This window comes from Poeciliopsis prolifica, unplaced genomic scaffold (genome assembly GCF_027474105.1).
Source record: "Poeciliopsis prolifica strain line A6 unplaced genomic scaffold, Auburn_PproV2 SCAFFOLD102, whole genome shotgun sequence".
Classification (NCBI taxonomy): domain Eukaryota; kingdom Metazoa; phylum Chordata; class Actinopteri; order Cyprinodontiformes; family Poeciliidae; genus Poeciliopsis; species Poeciliopsis prolifica.
Genome location: NW_026562477.1, coordinates 1,097,046 through 1,115,030, shown reverse-complemented (window position 1 = coordinate 1,115,030; position 17,985 = coordinate 1,097,046). Strand labels below are relative to the sequence as shown.

The window sequence follows — 17,985 nt, the reverse complement described above, 5'->3', positions numbered from 1 at the left end:
CGGCCGAGCAGGAACGGCAGCCGGAGCGGGGTCCGGCCGAGCAGGAACGGCAGCCGGAGCGGGGTCCGGCCGAGCAGGAACGGCAGCCGGAGCGGGGTCCGGCCGAGCAGGAACGGCAGCCGGAGCGGGGTCCGGCCGAGCAGGAACGGCAGCCGGAGCGGGGTCCGGCCGAGCAGGAACGGCAGCCGGAGCGGGGTCCGGCCGAGCAGGAACGGCAGCCGGAGCGGGGTCCGGCCGAGCAGGAACGGCAGCCGGAGCGGGGTCCGGCCGAGCAGGAACGGCAGCCGGAGCGGGGTCCGGCGGAGCAGGAAACGGCAGCCGGAGCGGGGTCCGGCGGAGCAGGAACGGCAGCCGGAGCGGGGTCGGCGGAGCAGGAACGGCAGCCGGAGCGGGGTCCGGCGGAGCAGGAACGGCAGCCGGAGCGGGGTCCGGCGGAGCAGGAACGGCAGCCGGACGGGGTCCGGCGGAGCAGGAACGGCAGCCGGAGCGGGGTCCGGCGGAGCAGGAACGGCAGCCGGAGCGGGGTCCGGCGGAGCAGGAACGGCAGCCGGAGCGGAGTCCGGCGAAGCGGCACGAGGAACAGACGCTGGCGGAGCCGCACGAGGAGCTGAGGATGGAGCCCAATGTTTTTGCTGAACGAACTCATCATAAAGTTCAAAGACTAGCTCCAGCATAAAAGAGTCCCTTTGAAACAGTTTGAAGAGGTGTGTGAAGTCTTCTTCGGAGTTTATTTGAAAACAGTTGAACGGGTGTGGCGGAGATGAGTCGGTGATAGCTATCGGGTGTGAACTTGGCTCTTCGCTAGGTCGAAGTCTGATTTTAGCCCCATTTCTTCCAGCAGCAGCGGAGAAGGCAGGATCTCTACATCCTTGTAGAGATCCCTCTGTGCCAACTCCAACTGCTGCTGGATCCAGTCCTTTCGGTCCATCTGGGCCAAGATGGTAGCGGCCTCACCTTGTAGTTGGTCGGGTCCTTCTGTCATAAGGTGAGGTGGTGGAGGTGGTGAGGCAGACGCTAGAGACCCAGGTAAGTTGAATGGCGAGTAATTTAATGAAAAATAATCCACAAAAACAGTCCAAACAGTAGTCCGCGGCCAGGCAGCACGGCTGAGCAGAAGCCCGGGCTCACACCGGTAGCAACTGGTCTTAAGGGCGGCACAGAAAACAACAACGACAATCTGGCTGACAACAAAAGTACGACAACGACAAACAATGACAAGGACCCGACGAGGAACAAAGGACACAGGAGGGACTAAATACACTGAGGGTAATCAGGAGAACAAGACACACCTGGGAACAATCAAGGGAACAGGACAACGAGGAGAACTCAGGACACAGAAACTCAGAATTAAACAGAGAACCTGACAGGTAAATAATGTGCAGCGAACCTCCAGCGTCTGTGATCAGTGAGGACTCAGCAGACTTCAAATGAGCCTCCTCTGGTCTGTAAACAGAGGACTTCAGTGCTGAAGCAGATAAAAATGCAAACTGCTCACACCCACATGCACCCAGAGGAATGCAGTCAAGCAGTTCCTCAGGTCGGCCTGTCAAGCCTGATGAGATGGGTTTGTGTTACAACACGTTGTAACTTTCCACACATCCCATCCCTTCCTACAACACTGAGGCGTAATCTGACGCAAAATCTGAGGCATAATCTGAGGCATAATCTGAGGCGTTCGCCCAGCAAGCTGAGCTGAAGTGACTCAGCAGATGCAGCACAGTCACAAATGCTTTGAGAAACATCTCTAAAAACTGAAATGGCATCTATTTTTAGTTCCAGTAAATCCAAATACTGATGTGGTGATCATCACTAAGGTACCAACTTATTTTGTTCCTTTGTAAAATCCTTTTAGTCGAATGGCAGATATTTGCTGATGAAGACTTGCTGCTCTGCTGATGAAGATGTCAGATATGATGAGGAGCTACAGAAGTGCCACTTATCATTCTCTGAATTTAGATTACAGCTGGCGTTACCGTAAAGCTCCGAGCTTCAGGCCACCGGAGCAGATCATCAATTAACCACTGAAAACAAGCTTCCAGCACTTGTGCTATTTTATAAATACCAGGATGGCAAAGAGCTGAGATAACAATACACGGCCTGCATACATAAAAACTACAAAATTACTAAATCTGTGTTGTTCTGTACTTTTACCTGAGACAAGGTGAGCTAATTTGTTAGATTGGTATGTGACTCTGGATAATTTACTCATGTTATGATTCTGTGGGAATCTGACCCGGTCCAAATGGGAATCAGAACCAAAATAAAACTGAAAACAGTTTTATGCTAAAGTTTTCAAAGCATGTTATTAAAATGATCTGTGATTTCATTCACATTTGGATGCTGATAGTCCATGACAATAATTTACTACAACAGACATAAATATGGCTTCCATGTGGTTTGTTTTCAACAAGAAGGAAACAGGAAGTGGACCAAACAGGAAACGGGACAAAGACTTGCGTCAAAGATTAGTAACCTGGAAGATCAAAGTAAATAAGATGACAGGCTTATAAATGGAAAGTGTCTCATTTTATGAATGATAACCTGAAGCTGTTATCAGACGGGATTACCTGCACCGAGCTGAGCCACCTCCTCCAGCTCCTTCTGCGTCTTTGCAGATGAAATGGCCTCAGGAAGTTTGAGCGTGAATGGCAGGATGTCTCTGTAATGAAAATAAATTCATTAATAATTAAATAAAATGATTAAATATGCTGTGAAAGAAACACAAACAGAACAGGAAATACAGCATGTTTTTGACAGTCCTTGAAGGACAAGAACATCCAGTAAAACATAAGAGTGTTGATCCCACCAGAGAACCGACCGACGCACTGAGAAGAGAAAACGCTCCTAACCTTTACCGACTCTTTGTTTCCATTACGCAGACAGATGTGAAACTCTAAATATGTTGGGACTTTTTCCAAACCCCCACTGCTCCAAGCATTTATGATACTCAACTCAATTTTATCCAAGGTGCATGTTTGCCATTTTTCCTGTTGCATCTATTAATCCCTGTTTTGTTTTTCTCTTATTTTTATGAGCATTAAAGAAACTGCTGACTCTGCAAACACTATTTTTGACCATGACTTTTCCACCCTCTTATGAAATGTCTATTCTCCAGTGAAGCCAGTGAAAATAGTTTGTTACCTGCTGACACAGTAGAAGGCCACGAGGTGGAAGAGATCTGCAAAGCTGATCTGAGATCCTTCCATGGAAAAGGCTGAAACAGACAAAACGCAGACGAGTTGAAGAAAAATGTCCAGAATTCCCTTCATGACAGAAATCTGATCATAACCAAATGTTTATGGAGCCTAAAACCAAAAGCTGTTAACTCTACCACACTGGGACAGCAGTTAAATTAAAATATCACGTAGCAGTCTGTGTTACAGTGGCTCTGAAGGAGTCTCTGTCTGAAGACAGTAATGAGAACAACGAAACATTTTGAGACACAGTTTGTGGATTTATCTGAGCGGGTTTGGGTCAGACGGTTGAAACCTGGACACGGTTGGTGTTTCAGTGAGATCAGTGTCCCAAACAGCCAGCAGGGCGATTCTGGAAGGCTTACAGCAACCCTGTTGAATATTTGCAAGCTCTTCTTAGACATCTGGCCTATGCATCAGAAACACGTCAGAAGATTGATGAGTGCACCATCTTCAAGAACTCTTCAAAGGATCTGAATTAATGAGTTACAACAACATTTCATTTCCCTTTGAGATAAATAAAGTACTTTTTAAATTGTGAAGCTCATGAAACTCCCAGGTTTAGCTAACTGACTTTGGGCTGAATAGAAATGCATGCCACACTTTGCAGATTTCTTTGTTAAATTTCTAAACCTCCCATTTTTTTTTCTTCGTTCTGGGCTACGTTGTTTTGTCACATAAAATAACATAAAACTATTCTTTCCTGGCAAAATGTGAAAAACTTCAGGGTAAAGCCAAAGTTAATTATTTTTTTTAAAGCTCTTAATTGTATTTTTGTGTAAAAGACGACAGCAGAGGCTGAGTGAGGATCTGCTGACCTCAATGTGAAGGTCAAACCAGGCCAAATTCTCCTCCTCCCTGCTTTCTGTGTGCCGTCGTTACAGCAGTGAAAATCCACCGCTGCTATGTTGTGCTGGAAACACTGAAGAGCTACTTTATTTAATAACATGAGCTTCAGATAAAAAGCAAAACCTGACTCAGATTTTACTATAAAAACAATTCAAATCAGAAACAAAATGAGTCAGGTGCTTTTGAGCTGATCTGTAACTTTTATTTAGACAAATTAAAACCGTAAAAATGTGTTACGGTTTTAAGTCAAGGCGTGTTGACCAAACAGCCTGTGAACTCACTTTCATTTCTCTCTTCTGTGGGATTATTTCTGAACTCTAATGCAGAGGCGGACAGGAAGTGGCATGAGCGACTGACTCACTGTGAACTGAGGACTGAGGTGAAGAATAAAACATTTTTCTGTTTGCAGATCTCTGTTTTTTTCTTAATGGAGCAAAGAGCAGCGACTTACAGTATGGCTCTCTCTGACATTGAAGTGGCTGATGGGATTTCTGACTGATCCTTATCCAGACGCACCGACAGAACCTTCCTCTGCAGAACCTTCCTGACCAGAAACACCTGCTCCGTGAAAGAAAACACCATAAGCCATAAAATCCTCCTTGATAACGGCGAAAGAGCCATGCTTGATGGTGACCTCTCACCCCTGGCGGCTGTTTGATCAGAATGCCGGAGGCCTCCTCTTCGCTGACCGCCAGCAGCAGCCAGACCTGGTGAGTCTGAGTCAGCCGCTCCAACACGCTCATCCTCCTCCGCAGCGAGTCGTAACCAGAGTCCCATTCCCCCACGGACCCCCTGCAGCGCGGCGGCTGAAGGAAAGCACCGCCCTGCAGCCTGCAGACGAGGGAAAAGCAGCCGGCCCACAGCAGCTTTGACATCAGCTGGCACAAACATAACAAATACTGCAAACAAACTTGTACGCGAAGCAACGTCATCCGTGAGCTGGAGTCACTAAATGTCCCGTCTCACCAACTTAAACTAAAACATACATCAGGTTTGAGTCTAAAAGAATTCCACAACTTGACGGCCTCCAGAGAAAGTAGAGATCAAAAATTTAGAGAAGTGAGAAAGTTTCTCCAGAAAACAAAAATCCATGCAGGAAACCAGCAGAAGTGAACGCTCGACACGATGTGGCAGTGAGGAAAGTGGGACGGTCCTCAAAATAATTACCCAGCACTTCAGTCATGTGTTCCTTCGTCATCCATGAAACACAATCAGTCATTTCAAAACATTTCATTTTGGAAGTTAATTTTTGTAATAGTTTGTAGACATTTAGTGAGAGTTTTTGTTGCTTAAAGATGACAATTTGTTTCAAATTGATGATAAACAACAACGATAAAAAGCAAAAAGATGAAGAAAGATGAGAGTGCAGGGAACGAGTTGAAGAATGAGGAGTTATCTGCTCTACATGCAGAAATACAGATTTTTATTTTTTCTGGCAGGAAGCCAGGGAAGTTGGGAAGTGGAGGCGTAACACAATCATGTTTTTTAGTTTTTGTGAGTCATGTAGAGGCACTTCTACATACTGATGGCTGTAACTTCAAATACCAGCAAAGAGTGAGTTAAAATAGGTGATGAATGGAGGAAATGAATGCATGAAACAATGTTTCAGCATCAAGGCCTGGGCAATTCAGACACCTGAAATATTTTTGAGATGAAAGACAAGAGAGATGTGAGATGAGAGTTAAACCTGAAAACAAGGTCAGCAGAGAGAGAAATGATTAGTACAGACAACAAAATGGATGCAAAAAGAGATAAATGGACCTGGTGGACAGAACCAACCAGGACACCTAGTGAGTTCAAAACGTATTCTCTCAAGCCATGATGCTCTGACATTGGTCGTACCGTAAACGGACATATCAAGGACCTGGTACTCCATGCTCAGTTAAACATCACTTGGACTAGTTGGGTGAACTCCCATGGACCCTGCAGGACCCTGCTGGACCCTGCAGGACCCTGCAGGACCCTGCAGGACCCTGCAGGACCCTGCTGGGCCTGCTGGACCCTGCTGGACCCTGCTGGACCCTGCTGGACCCTGCTGGACCTTGCTGGACCCTGCTGGACCCTGCAGGACGCTGCAGGACCCTGCTGGACCCTGCTGGACCCTGCTGGACCTTGCTGGACCCTGCTGGACCCTGCAGGACCCTGCTGGACCCTGCTGGACCCTGCAGGACCCTGCAGGACCCTGCTGGACCCTGCTGGACCCTGCAGGACCCTGCAGGACTCTGCTGGACCCTGCTGGACCCTGCTGGACCCTGCTGGACCCTGCTGGACCCTGCAGGACCCTGCTGGACCCTGCAGGGCCCTGCTGAAGGTCCAGAGTCGGTCCAGTGTCCATGACCAGGAAGAAACCCACCGTTACCCTTGAATCCGACGCTACACCTCAAGTCCTCTTCTCCAGAACGGTTAGGACAAATAAATTTCAAGATAAGCTACAGAAAAAACATCAAAACTACAAAAATATAATAAAAATGGAAATGTAGGCGCCTTTAAACAGAACAAACTAACATTTACTGTAATTTGTTCCTTAACTGAATGATTTCTGTCCTGTTACTAGATAGGAGAGTTTATTATCTCAATCTATTAGCATTCTGTTTCTTCATTTTAATTGTCTAACTAATTCAATAGTTAAATTCAAGCATCTGTCACTTTAAGAATCAGGTTGAAATAAAGTTATATTTTTAAAAGAGATATTTTGTGACTTGAAACAATAACTTGTCACATTAAAGTTTATTTTTCATGCTACATTGCTTCAATGATTAACTAAGGTAACTTTAGGTGACTGCAGAAAGAAACTGCTGAGAAAGTGCTAAACTTTATTCACTCATGTGTCAGTAGAGCACTGTTAAATTGTCAAACGTGATCGCATTAATAAAATAAAGCAAGCATAACCTTTCACATGCCGTCAGGATGACAGAATCAGTCCTACCCTTGTATCTCCAGCGGCTCCTTGTCCAGAGGTGGCGCCGTTTGGACCATCTCCTTCTTCAGCTCCCCGATCTCCAGCGCAAAGGTGTCAATCAGCTGAAAACGGACAGAACCAGAAGCTTTGACTGACAGAGGAGAAGAAGCAGCGGGGAAGGGGAGCAAACAAACCGAAGGCATTGCTCAAACAAAGTTTACAACACAAAGACGCCTATATGGGACAGAGGAGAGAGGAAGCAGTGATTCATTTTCCTGTGTCGTTTCCTCCAGGCAGGAAACATGGAGACGGAGAATCATCAACGAAATGACCAGCGTGACGCTCAGAGGGGGGCATTCCCACACTGCGGAGGCTGAAACATAAACACTGGGACAGGAAGGCCAGGCAGGTTTCACAGATTCATCTCAGCCGTCATGAACTGACATCATGAGTTCAAATGAAATGGGCTGAATGTGTAACAGGTTGAAGCTGGACATGCTTGGTGCATATTTTCAGTCATTACAGTTACTGTTCTGGGGAGAAGGATCTTTGATTATTTATCTTTGCAGAACTTCTCCAGATCTCACTGATGCTCTCAAACAGGTGGGACTGAGATCAAAATGACTTTTCACCACGGTGGATTTTATCATGTGATGACAACTCACTTCTACCAGATTTTATTGAAAATGTTTCTGTATCTTAAAGAAACAGGCCCACAGCATGACAGAGCCTTCACCAGTGTTTAAAGACAACATAATTCACCCTTTGATGCTTTATGTTCAGGTGCCAATTTCATAAACTTCATTATGATGGCAGACATTTTTCTTTGGTTTGCGTGTCTTTAATAAATTTTACAGAAACTTTATGAGCCTAAAATGTCACTCTCTTTCTGCTGTAGTTGTCAAAAGTAGAGTTTTGTATATTTTTTTAACTCTTCGCTTGGTGCCAAGAAAAACGTTGATCCTTGTTTAAGTGCAGCATTTATCTGTAAATATCAGATCTCGCTTCTGCATTTGGGCTTTTCCAGATGGAAGGAAAACAAACTCCACACCCTGGAGTTTCCCATTTCATCACAACATAAACGCCAGCATCAGGGTCAAGGACACCTTTTCTGGTGAAAAGACGCCTCCTTGTGGTTGAAACCTGCAGTTGCCTTATTGCATCCGCTCTGCTAATTACAGTTGGCACATGAGAAAAGGTGCAGAGTGGTTAAAGGGCACCTTTTCTCATGTGCCAACAGTAATTAGTGGAGCAGTTAAAGGCTGCAATAAGGAAACTGCAGGTTTTAACCACAAGGAGGCGTCTTTTCACCAATAATAAAGGCTTGAAGCCAGCCCAGTCACCTCCCCATGCGGGTCTAACTGGAACCAGCTGAGTTAATGCTCAACTGGTTCCACAGTAAGAACTCAATTACCCAACCTGAGTTCTTTACTGGGAGCTTCACCCGGCCCAGTTTAGGACCAGCAAAAAAAGAGACCAGTGGTGAGTTGACCCGAACAGAATCAACCAAAACTACAAGCCGAGATCCGTAATAGCAGATGTTGCACCCAAAGACGTCGTTTAAAAGCAAGAATCCTGCAGCCAGTAGCAGATCTGCCCGTCTTTCTGTCCTGAATGCGCTCATGAGCTGCAGATACCTTCTCACTGTCAGCGCTGCACTTCCTGTGCTGCTATTTCTGTCACTGTTGTTTATTTTAGCCGCGTCACTTCTTCATGAATTGAAAAGATGTGACATGTACAGTTGCCACCCGTTTCATTTTAGGCCTTTAATCGTTAACTCTGATAATGAAGAATGAGAAGCAGAAGTTTTGGATTTTTTTGTTGCTAATTATTTTTCTAATCCCTGTAGAGGATTAGAAAACAGATTATGCAAGCAGGCTCAAGTACTACACAGTCACCTCCGTTTTTCTTCCTCCACAGCATGAAAAGTTATTGGGCGCAGAGAAGATTGAAGGAGAAATGAAGATTTGTAAACAACTGCAGAGTGTTACATCAGTCCGTGGAAAACGTGGGAAGTTCCTGATACATGAAGGCCAGCGGACATTAAACGACTCGTTAAACATTTAAAAGGAACCTAAGTTCTGGTAAACAGAAATCAACAGCAAAGGTTTGTATTTCACTGACATTTATGGACCATCATTCTTCTGGGTTTGTTTCTACTTTCAGTCGTCAGGAGCTGGAGAGCTAAACAGAGCTAATTATAGAGCTGCAGCGCGCAGAAACACAGTTTGCTCCTGCAGCCGTAGATGGAGTCAGTGGGAAACTATGAGTTCAATTTTGACGCATGTACAGACACACTTCTGTCACAGTTGGTAAAGATAGAAAAAAAAGCTGTAAAGGAAATATCATCATCCTTTTAACTCAGAAATATTAAAACCAGACTGCGTCAAACAAACTTCATGAGGCTTTTAACAGCCTGCAGAGTGCAGAGTAGAGTAGCTGAGTGAAAGGTGTTGTTGTTCTACAAAGAAGAAAGGGAAAAATTTTACCCTAAACTTGTAAAGCAGGTGGACCCTAAAAGCCTTCCAGCAACAAACCGACTGTGCATCACTTGTGTCAATCTACAGAAATCCAGGCAAAATATGAAAGTCAAATGCAAACGCTTTTGATGCTTATATCAGTAAATAATAAAGTCAGCCTGTGCACCAAGAGGTATGAATATTTAAAGGCATTGAAGGTTTATAGCCTTTGCAACTTAAATTAAATGTCTGACATTCTGCAAATACTTCAACCAAAGCCTGCCAAAACTACCAGAAAGCAAAAAGTTACAATGTAGCTTCATGTCTTGGATTCCAGTTTTCTATTTTCATACTGCAACTAAAATAGCAGTTTGAGAAAAGAAAAACTGATTTACCTGAGAGATTAAAAATAGATAAAAAGCATGGGGCATGTTTACATAGTAGCACTGTGCTGGAAGAAGAAGACATGGTTTTATTTAAAGAACTGATTTCCATCTGCAGCAGAGCAGTGATTCTGAAACTGTTCAGTTTGAGTTTTTGTCTTGGCAGAATTATTTAGGTTTGTGCCACAAACCAAATGAATGCTGGAAAAGATCGATGCCAGCTGTGGGAGATCTCTAACCCTCTCAGAGAAGCTGTGAAAGTCCCTCCTCCCTCCATTCCTCTGGCTCCCTTTTCTGTCATCATTTCGGTCTTTTCCCACATCCCAGATATTGTTGTTCACGTCTCTAATTAGCACTAAGTCAAGCTTGTTTTCCATGCATGCACCAGATTCCTTTGTTTCACTCAAAACTTGTTCTGTTTCTGGAGAATCTGTTTCTTCTCTGCTCCTGCTTTCATCTTCAGTCAAGAGTCAAAGACTTTAGAGGGACTAACTGTGTGTAGAAGATCTGTTTACTGAGTCTGTTTGGACATAAATTCTTTGAAAAATGAAAGATCCCAAACCTCATCCAGGAGGCACGTTTTATTGAGTTGTTGTTATATATGCTGGAAAGATGTAGAGAAAGAGAAAATAGGAAACAAATTGCAATAAATAGCTGAATAGCTGTCCAAAACTGACTGTAACATCCTGTCTTAAATCAGTGTTTTTCTTTGTTGTTTTTTTATAAATATGGATATTTAATACTATGAAAAGCATTTTCTCCCTCCTGAATGCCTGTTGTTTTAGTCACACACACAGAACTGATAACTAGCTGACCGGCAGAATCACAAAATCCACTGAGCAGAATCTGTCTGACCACAAGGACTGAAACATTGTTCTTAAAACAGGTGTCCACCAGGAGGCGCTCAAGGGCCTCTCAAAGCTGAATGGAAGGTGAGGAAAAAGATGCAAACAAAGCAAACCAAAACAAAATTCTAATAATAAATCTTCAATTATAATTTTCCTTGTTTGTAAAATTGCTTTTATTCAAATTATCTTTATATAACAAAGGTTAAAATTGATTGAAATATCATTTGTCAAAATGATCAGCCTACTTCGAGCTAGCATAGCAAAGTCAACAGGGGAAAATTGTGGTCAAGAAAAAGACAGAAGGAAATGTCCAGCAGCCAAACTGCTGCAGAAAACCCAAAGAACTTCTGATCCCTTAAAACCAGAAGGTATGATTCAGAATTTATGCTAAACGAATGTAATAATTATTGAACAGTGAATAAAACACTGAACATGTTAAACGTTGATGTTTCTTTGCATATATCATAGCATGCAACCATTTGGGCTGAAAAAGCAAAACCTAATAGACTGATCTAAAAACAAACAAAAAAACAAAACAAGAAAATATGAAAGTCCTTGTGATCATGCAGAAAGGATTCAAAGCCCATTTCTTAAGGGCCCTTTAAGGCTTTGGGACCCCAGAGAATCACAGAGAACCAAGATGGACCGTTGAAGAAACTTCATTCAATTGTATTCAATAGTTTGATAAAGTTCAGTTTTGTTGCTGGATTTGTGTTTCTTTTTTACAACTTTTAGAAAATCAATCTAAAACATACTTGTGCACAAACATATTTTTGGCACTATTGAAACCCCTATGGACTGAGATCAACCAAATTTGTCTGGCTTTGGTTTTACTTTTCAGAAGGAAAATGGCTCCATTTTACAGCCTGTTTCCTGTTTTACCCCAGAAAGCCTCCATGTTGAGTCACATCTTCCTAGAAAAACAAACATTTTGTGGGACAGGAAGTGCTATCTGCTCTGATGCAGGCCTTACCTTAAAGAAGCTGCTGCTCCGGTTGGTGAGGCCGCAGGAAGGGCTTCCTGGTGGCGAGCCGGAGTCCATGTCGTCTTCCTGTCGGCGGCCGTTCCAGCCTGGAGCAGACGGAGATCTGTGGGTCAGAAACATTTCAGCTCAGACGCTTTGAGCTGTGGTGCAGCCTGAGGAAATTCCTGCTGCAGCCACAGTCGTCTCTGTGAAGCTGCTGGCCGGCTCGGATGACTTTATTATGACCGACTTTTCTTTCATTGTGCTCTCTGAGCGTCTGCCTCTTTTTCCACCTAATCCAGGATAATTACTGCATTCATTGATTCTTGCTCTTGCCGTCTGTCGTCTGGTTACCTGTTTCTGTTTTTCTTCACATTTCCTGCCACTTTATTCCCACATTCTGTTCTCATGTCCTTTAAACTCATTTTCCATCTCAGACTGTATTCCAGCACAGCTGCGTTCTCCCCCCACCCACAGACAGGAGGTTTCAGAACCAGACATCAACATGCATTTCAACGCATAACTTTACTCAGAAAGTCACAACTTTCTGCCTTCGCAGTTTGTTTCTCTGTGATTATGTTTATAAATGACTCGTTGCGATGCGTTTGATTCCTCTGCAGCCAGACTGAAGCCATTAACGCAGCCCTTCCCTTCCTGGCAGAGGATCACAGAGCTCATGAGTTGCTCCGCTTGTCCACTGATCCACGCAGATGCTTTCATCTAACACAGGCAGGAAGTGTGCAATATCTCCACAAACTCAGCTGTGGACTGCAGGGAGGAAAGCACAGATGATAAATGTGCCACTAAAGTCTGCGGGGTTTTGGTTTTGCAGGATTTGCAACTAAAACTCCAGCAGATTTATGTGCTATGACTTTAAAAACCAAACTGTAGTTTACAGTTTGTGGTTGAACAAGCAGCGACTTATGCAGCGTAAACCAAGCACTGGATCGAACACTGGATTCCAGTTTTAACCATAAGTGGAAAATAAACGTTTTTCTGACTCGTTTTGTTTTGCTCTGTATTAAATGTAATTGTTGATCTGATAATCTGTGTCTCAGACAGACTCTCTTGTTGTCCGCCATTTTGATTGACGCGTATTGATAAGAAATTAGTTACATCAATTTTATTATTGATCTCACTTATCGATTCTCTAATTGATTCTCAAAAAATATAGAAATAAACTTTAGTCCAAAATATTTGATTCAAAGGAAAAACCTGCTTAAAGAATCAGAATTTTCTGTCATGAACATATTAACATAAAATGCAACTTTTCACACATCAACAGTTTCTGTGCAGACAATTTGAATCGTTAATTATACTCTAATTTAATGAATCAGAATATAAATGAACAGTTGATGTATGTCGGTAATTCATAATCGTTTCTCTGATTCCACATGGTCTGATATTTTAAAGCTTTTATTTATTAATTTCTTCTTCCTATTTAAGATAATAATTAGACCAGACCAATAAAAAACATCCCTAATGGAGAAATATGGGCCTAATTAAAATGTTTGTCACCTGTTAATTCATTTGGAAACATGTTTTTGAGCCTCCGATGGTTTTTTAATGCACTTCACACATTTTGTCCTCAAAGTGAGAAGCTGACATCCCAGGATCCGTTGCTGGGATCCAACAACAGTGTTGGTCCATGTTGGTCCATGTTGACCCACTAAGCAACTATTTGTTCCTAGACAAACGCTGCGGGTTCGACCTCCACCCAGGAGTTGGAGCTGCTGCGGTGGTTCGTTCCCAGGTCTGGAACCGTCTGTCTGGAGAAAGCAGGCGGTCTAAAGAGGCGTCTTTTCAGAACTCTAAATCAAATTTTTTAAACATTTGATAGTAAATGAGACTGGGAACATTACAAATAAATGAAAACTATTGAATGAATGCAATCAAATTTACAAGAGCTTAATTACCTGCATGCTATTTTATCTAGTTGAACTGCCTTATTTGATTCTTTAACTATTAATCATGAAGGTATGAAAATCTTTTCAATTGTTAAAAAGTTCATTGTTCAGATAAAATAAATTCTAGTGAAAATTAATTTCAGATTAGCGATGAGTTATGACACTGATCCCACTCAGTATGTATTACTGTAAAGGCTGATCTGCTGTTTCCTCGTCATTTCAGACATGAAATGATCGTCGGCACTGATAGTTTCATTTCCACAAACAGAAAACAGCGTGGCGACAAAAAGCAAACATGACCTTCACAAAGCACCACTGATTTCCAAACTTGTCCAGAAAGTCATTAATACGTCAGATATTTTTCTTCCACGTTGCTAAAATGTAATGTAATCTTTCAAAGTTTTGTTTGGTTTTGACTCGGTTTCAGTTCAGTGAATGATTGTTTTTGAGGAACTTTTTTTCTATTTGTCAAACTCTGAGCTGTGAGTCAGTTTGCATTAAAAGCCTCTTAAACATGGGGGGATGTGGGGTGTCAGTACGCAAATTAGCAAAAGAAAACTTCCCCAAAAAACAAAACTGTTTGGAATTGGTTTCTAGATGATACACGTGTCCCTGTTTTCATCTGTGTTTCTCTTCTATGTAGCCATTAAGGAGTTACTGAATATTTGTTCTGTTTAACGCAGAAATTACTGCTAGATCAGGGCTTGTGTGTCTTTTCTGACCTCCAGTCGGTCGTGGCAGACCTTCGTTCACACAGAGCAAGGGGAGATTTTCCTCTCCACTGTCATGACATGCATGCTCAGAATGAGGAACTGATGTAAAGCCAATGACACGTCCTGGTCCAGGAGTCAATTATTTGAATTGATTATGTAGATTTTAACATATTCACATTTTTAGCAAGATTAATTGCAAAATTCCCAGAAAACAAACAAAAACAAAGGAAACTTTGCTTCTGGTGCACAGAAACCAATCTGAGACTGACAAAGACTAGTGATGTCTTCAAGTTTAGCAAAGCCTTTGACATCTAAAATAGCATCTCAATGGTAAATAAACATGTTGCTAATGCTAATGTCATCGTCCACAGTCCACATTCCTAAGGAGACTCCATGAAAAATCAGGACTTCCTGAAACAATAGCAGAACTTTGCACCAGACCAGTCTGACGAGAAGAAATACATATACTTGTTGTTGAGCTCATATGTGTATTTATTACATAATTTAGCAGCAAAATTGTTGTTTTACATGTAAAATGTTGCTTATTTTGTCAATAAAATGCGACTAATTGTGGCCATTTAACCATTGATCGTAAATTAACCCGTATAAAACGTTTATTCGTGTCACATCACTCGATATTCTCTCACTGAACCTTAAGCATCTGTTGGTCCAATTGAACCATTTTAAAACTTCATTCTCCAGAATGAGTCTTGCTTTGAAAACAGGTAAATTCATCACAGCTGGGAATGTAAATCGCTTCATCAGCCAGCTGTGACTAAATATCTGTAAAACACAACTTTATTCACCAAAGTGTGTAAAAACTCTGAAACCGACCTACCAGACTCTTCCACCTGCCTCATGGTTCAACTCATCAACTCTGGCATTAAATTAACTCCAATGAATGCAGGATAAACTGCAAAGAGCCTGAAGTGGTGCTTGTTTTCCATACAGAGGTCAGCTGACTCCCTGCTGCTGTCAGAACAGCTGCATAAACCTGCAGCAGATTGAAAAAACTCCCACATGGGTCCCGTTAGCGGTCTGAAACAAACCAGATGACGCTCTGGGTGTGAGCGTCCACAGGAAACAGCAAACAGATCGAGGCAGGGGGTCCGGACTCTGAAAGGGTCAGTGAGCAGAGCAGAAAGCGGGTCACTGGTTCTGGCTGAGCCCAGCTGAAGCTGTTGCTTAAACTAGGAAGAAAAAAAGTTCAGGAATGTCACCACTCAGTTTTATGCAAGAGGAGGGTTTTCCAAGATTTGTTTGTGCATCTTCTGTCCATCAAACATCAAGCTAACCGACTCCAACCTCTAATCGCAGCTTTCAGGCTCTTATAATAGCAAACTGAAAATAAATAACGTTATAAATCACGCTGCTCATGCAATAAGAGAACTTCTGCTCTAAATAATGGTTGGAAACTATGTCAGGCTCCAGCACCACCATTCACACAACTTTCCACACTGAAGGTCAGCAAAGAAAAGACTTGGATCCTTTTCTGTTAACTTTTCTTTAAATCTCTGATCTGGACTTTATTCACATTGATGTGGAAGAAAAGAAGAAAGAAGGACGACGAGATGAATGGAGATGAAACAGACAGACTGGCTGGGAGCTGAAGGTCCTCAACATAAAATCCCAACATTTCCACCGGAGCTTATTAGACTTTAAGAGAGAACGATAAGTGGGTTTAGCGACATGAACTCCAAAGTTTTATCATCATTGTCATAACAATAAAAATGAACTATTTATTTATTCATTTTCAGGTAAACATATGGATATGATTGCTTGCCACAGACAGAAATACTTCTCATGAAAAGAAATTCAGCATAAATAATAAACTAAATGATATGATTAATGCCCACTGATAGCCTGTTGGTGATTATGGTGGATGCTCGCTGCGGGCCTGACCAGCCTTGTCACAAACTCTTTGAGAAGAGGGAAATATTTTTGAATACAAATATTTCTACCTCTGACTGAAAACTGAAATAGATTGTCATAGTTTTTTTCTGAAGGGTTAATAATCCAAAACATGTGAGCAACTCTTTGCAGAAATGATTTGACTCCACAAACCTGCAGACTGACAGTAAACAGACGGCCTGATTCCAGGTTCGTCTGCAGAGTTCAGGGTCAGTTTTCTGTAACTGGAGCTGCTGATTCCCCACCAAAATGAGATCACGTTTCATAACCTGCAGACTTCGGTTCTGTCCCAGAAAAAGCAGCTTTAGCAGGAAAACAGAAGAAAGCTGCCATCAAAACCCTGAAAGAAACACTAATTAGCTTCGTGACCCAAAAACCAACAAACTCAGTTATTTTTCTTATTTCAATTCCTTTCTGCTGACTCTTTCCCCATCGCAGGAAGGAACTGCAGCTCTTTGAGCCAAATGTTCTTTTTTCTCTTTAGCTAATCTCTTCAGCAGATTCCATACAGGCTTAAAATGAGCAAATCGAGGAGGTTTGGAGTGTAATAAACATGCAGAGAGCAGCAGAGGCTGACAGGTGGTGAGGTATCGACATGTTTCTGCAGGAAGACATCTCTCTGTCAGCAGGAATAAGTCTGGATGGGAAAAATCCAGGAGAGCTTGGAATCTGGCTTATTGAAACATGTGAAATTAACAAGCAGAGGAGAGCATGGCTTTGATTAGAGGGGCTTTTTCACTGCTATATTAAACAAAACAATAAGCTTTGTTCAGAGAAATTACTTCAAAGTTAGTTTCAATTCAGTTTTTATTGTCTCAGTTATCTTTGGCGTTTGTTTTGCCTCTCTTCTATAAAGGCGATAATACCATGTTATTACCATGTTCTCCAAATATTAAAACACAAATTTATGATAGTACTGATTCTAATTTCGTTGTAAAAATCTGAAATTCTGGATGATCCTAAAAGTTTTATCCAGATTAAACGTTTTCTTTGTGGACATTTTGGGCATTTTAGGAATTCTAGAAATTTGCTCTCAGTTTCTCTTGTTGGAGTCTTAATGTCTGTAAGCTCCAAACATCATAAAACATGGTTAAAATATTGAAAACCAGTCACATGGCTGTTTAGATAGAATCCACACAGAAGCATTTGTGTTTAGAAATCCAGATTTTTATCTTGTTCAAAAGGAAACAAGGATGAATTGTCTTTTTTGCACAATTATGACCAGAAGTTCTTTGTTTTGTTTGTTTCTGGGATGTTGTAAGAGTCCAGAGGAGGGGTGAAGGTACCAGAGCGTCCAAAGAAAACAAAAGCTTAGTTTCATAGCACAACACTGACCTAATGCTTCAAAGTTCTGTGGAGGGGCAGAGAGGAGAACCGAAAAACTCTGGGATGTTTTTGAGTCTTGTCCACAGAATTTATGAAACTTTTCATTAAACATTAGCTTTGAACTTTTACCACTTTTTTGCAAATTTCTCCAATAAACTCTTTTCAGGGGAAAATTAATTGGAAGGTAAAAAGCAGTTTGAAACTTTTATACCAACTTTTAAACCTTTTACAGTTGCATTTGCTTCAGCATGAAGTCAAACCCAGCGTGTCAGAGAGCTTTAGGAGAAATAGAAACTTTTTCATGTTGAACTTTAAAGAGTTGCGATCAGGTTCAGTGACCTGCCTGATGGACCAGGAAACACGCAGCACATCTGACTCGCTCCAGGCTGGAAATGAGCGACTCTGCTCAGACTAATGCAGGAAAACCTCAGCGTGCATGCAGAGAGACTCCACTCACCTGAAGCCTCTCGGAGTTTCTGCTCTTCTTCTGGCTGCTGTGCAGGATGGAAAGCATCAGTTCCGGCTGTGGTCA

At 42.4% G+C, this 17,985-nt stretch overlaps 1 protein-coding gene across 1 annotated transcript; it reads right to left on the bottom strand.

Annotated features, from left to right (window-relative positions):
• Positions 1-3,976: 3,976 nt before the first annotated feature.
• LOC129354037 (ras and Rab interactor 2-like) lies at positions 3,977-17,983 on the bottom strand. Its single transcript, XM_055023520.1, has 5 exons — positions 17,911-17,983; positions 11,606-11,703; positions 6,970-7,064; positions 4,685-4,874; positions 3,977-4,601 (listed from the first exon to the last, which is right to left on the bottom strand). The coding sequence occupies exons 2-5, from the start codon at positions 11,672-11,674 to the stop codon at positions 4,491-4,493; spliced, it is 465 nt and encodes a 154-aa protein (XP_054879495.1). The 5' UTR covers positions 11,675-11,703; positions 17,911-17,983; the 3' UTR covers positions 3,977-4,490.
• Positions 17,984-17,985: the final 2 nt, after the last annotated feature.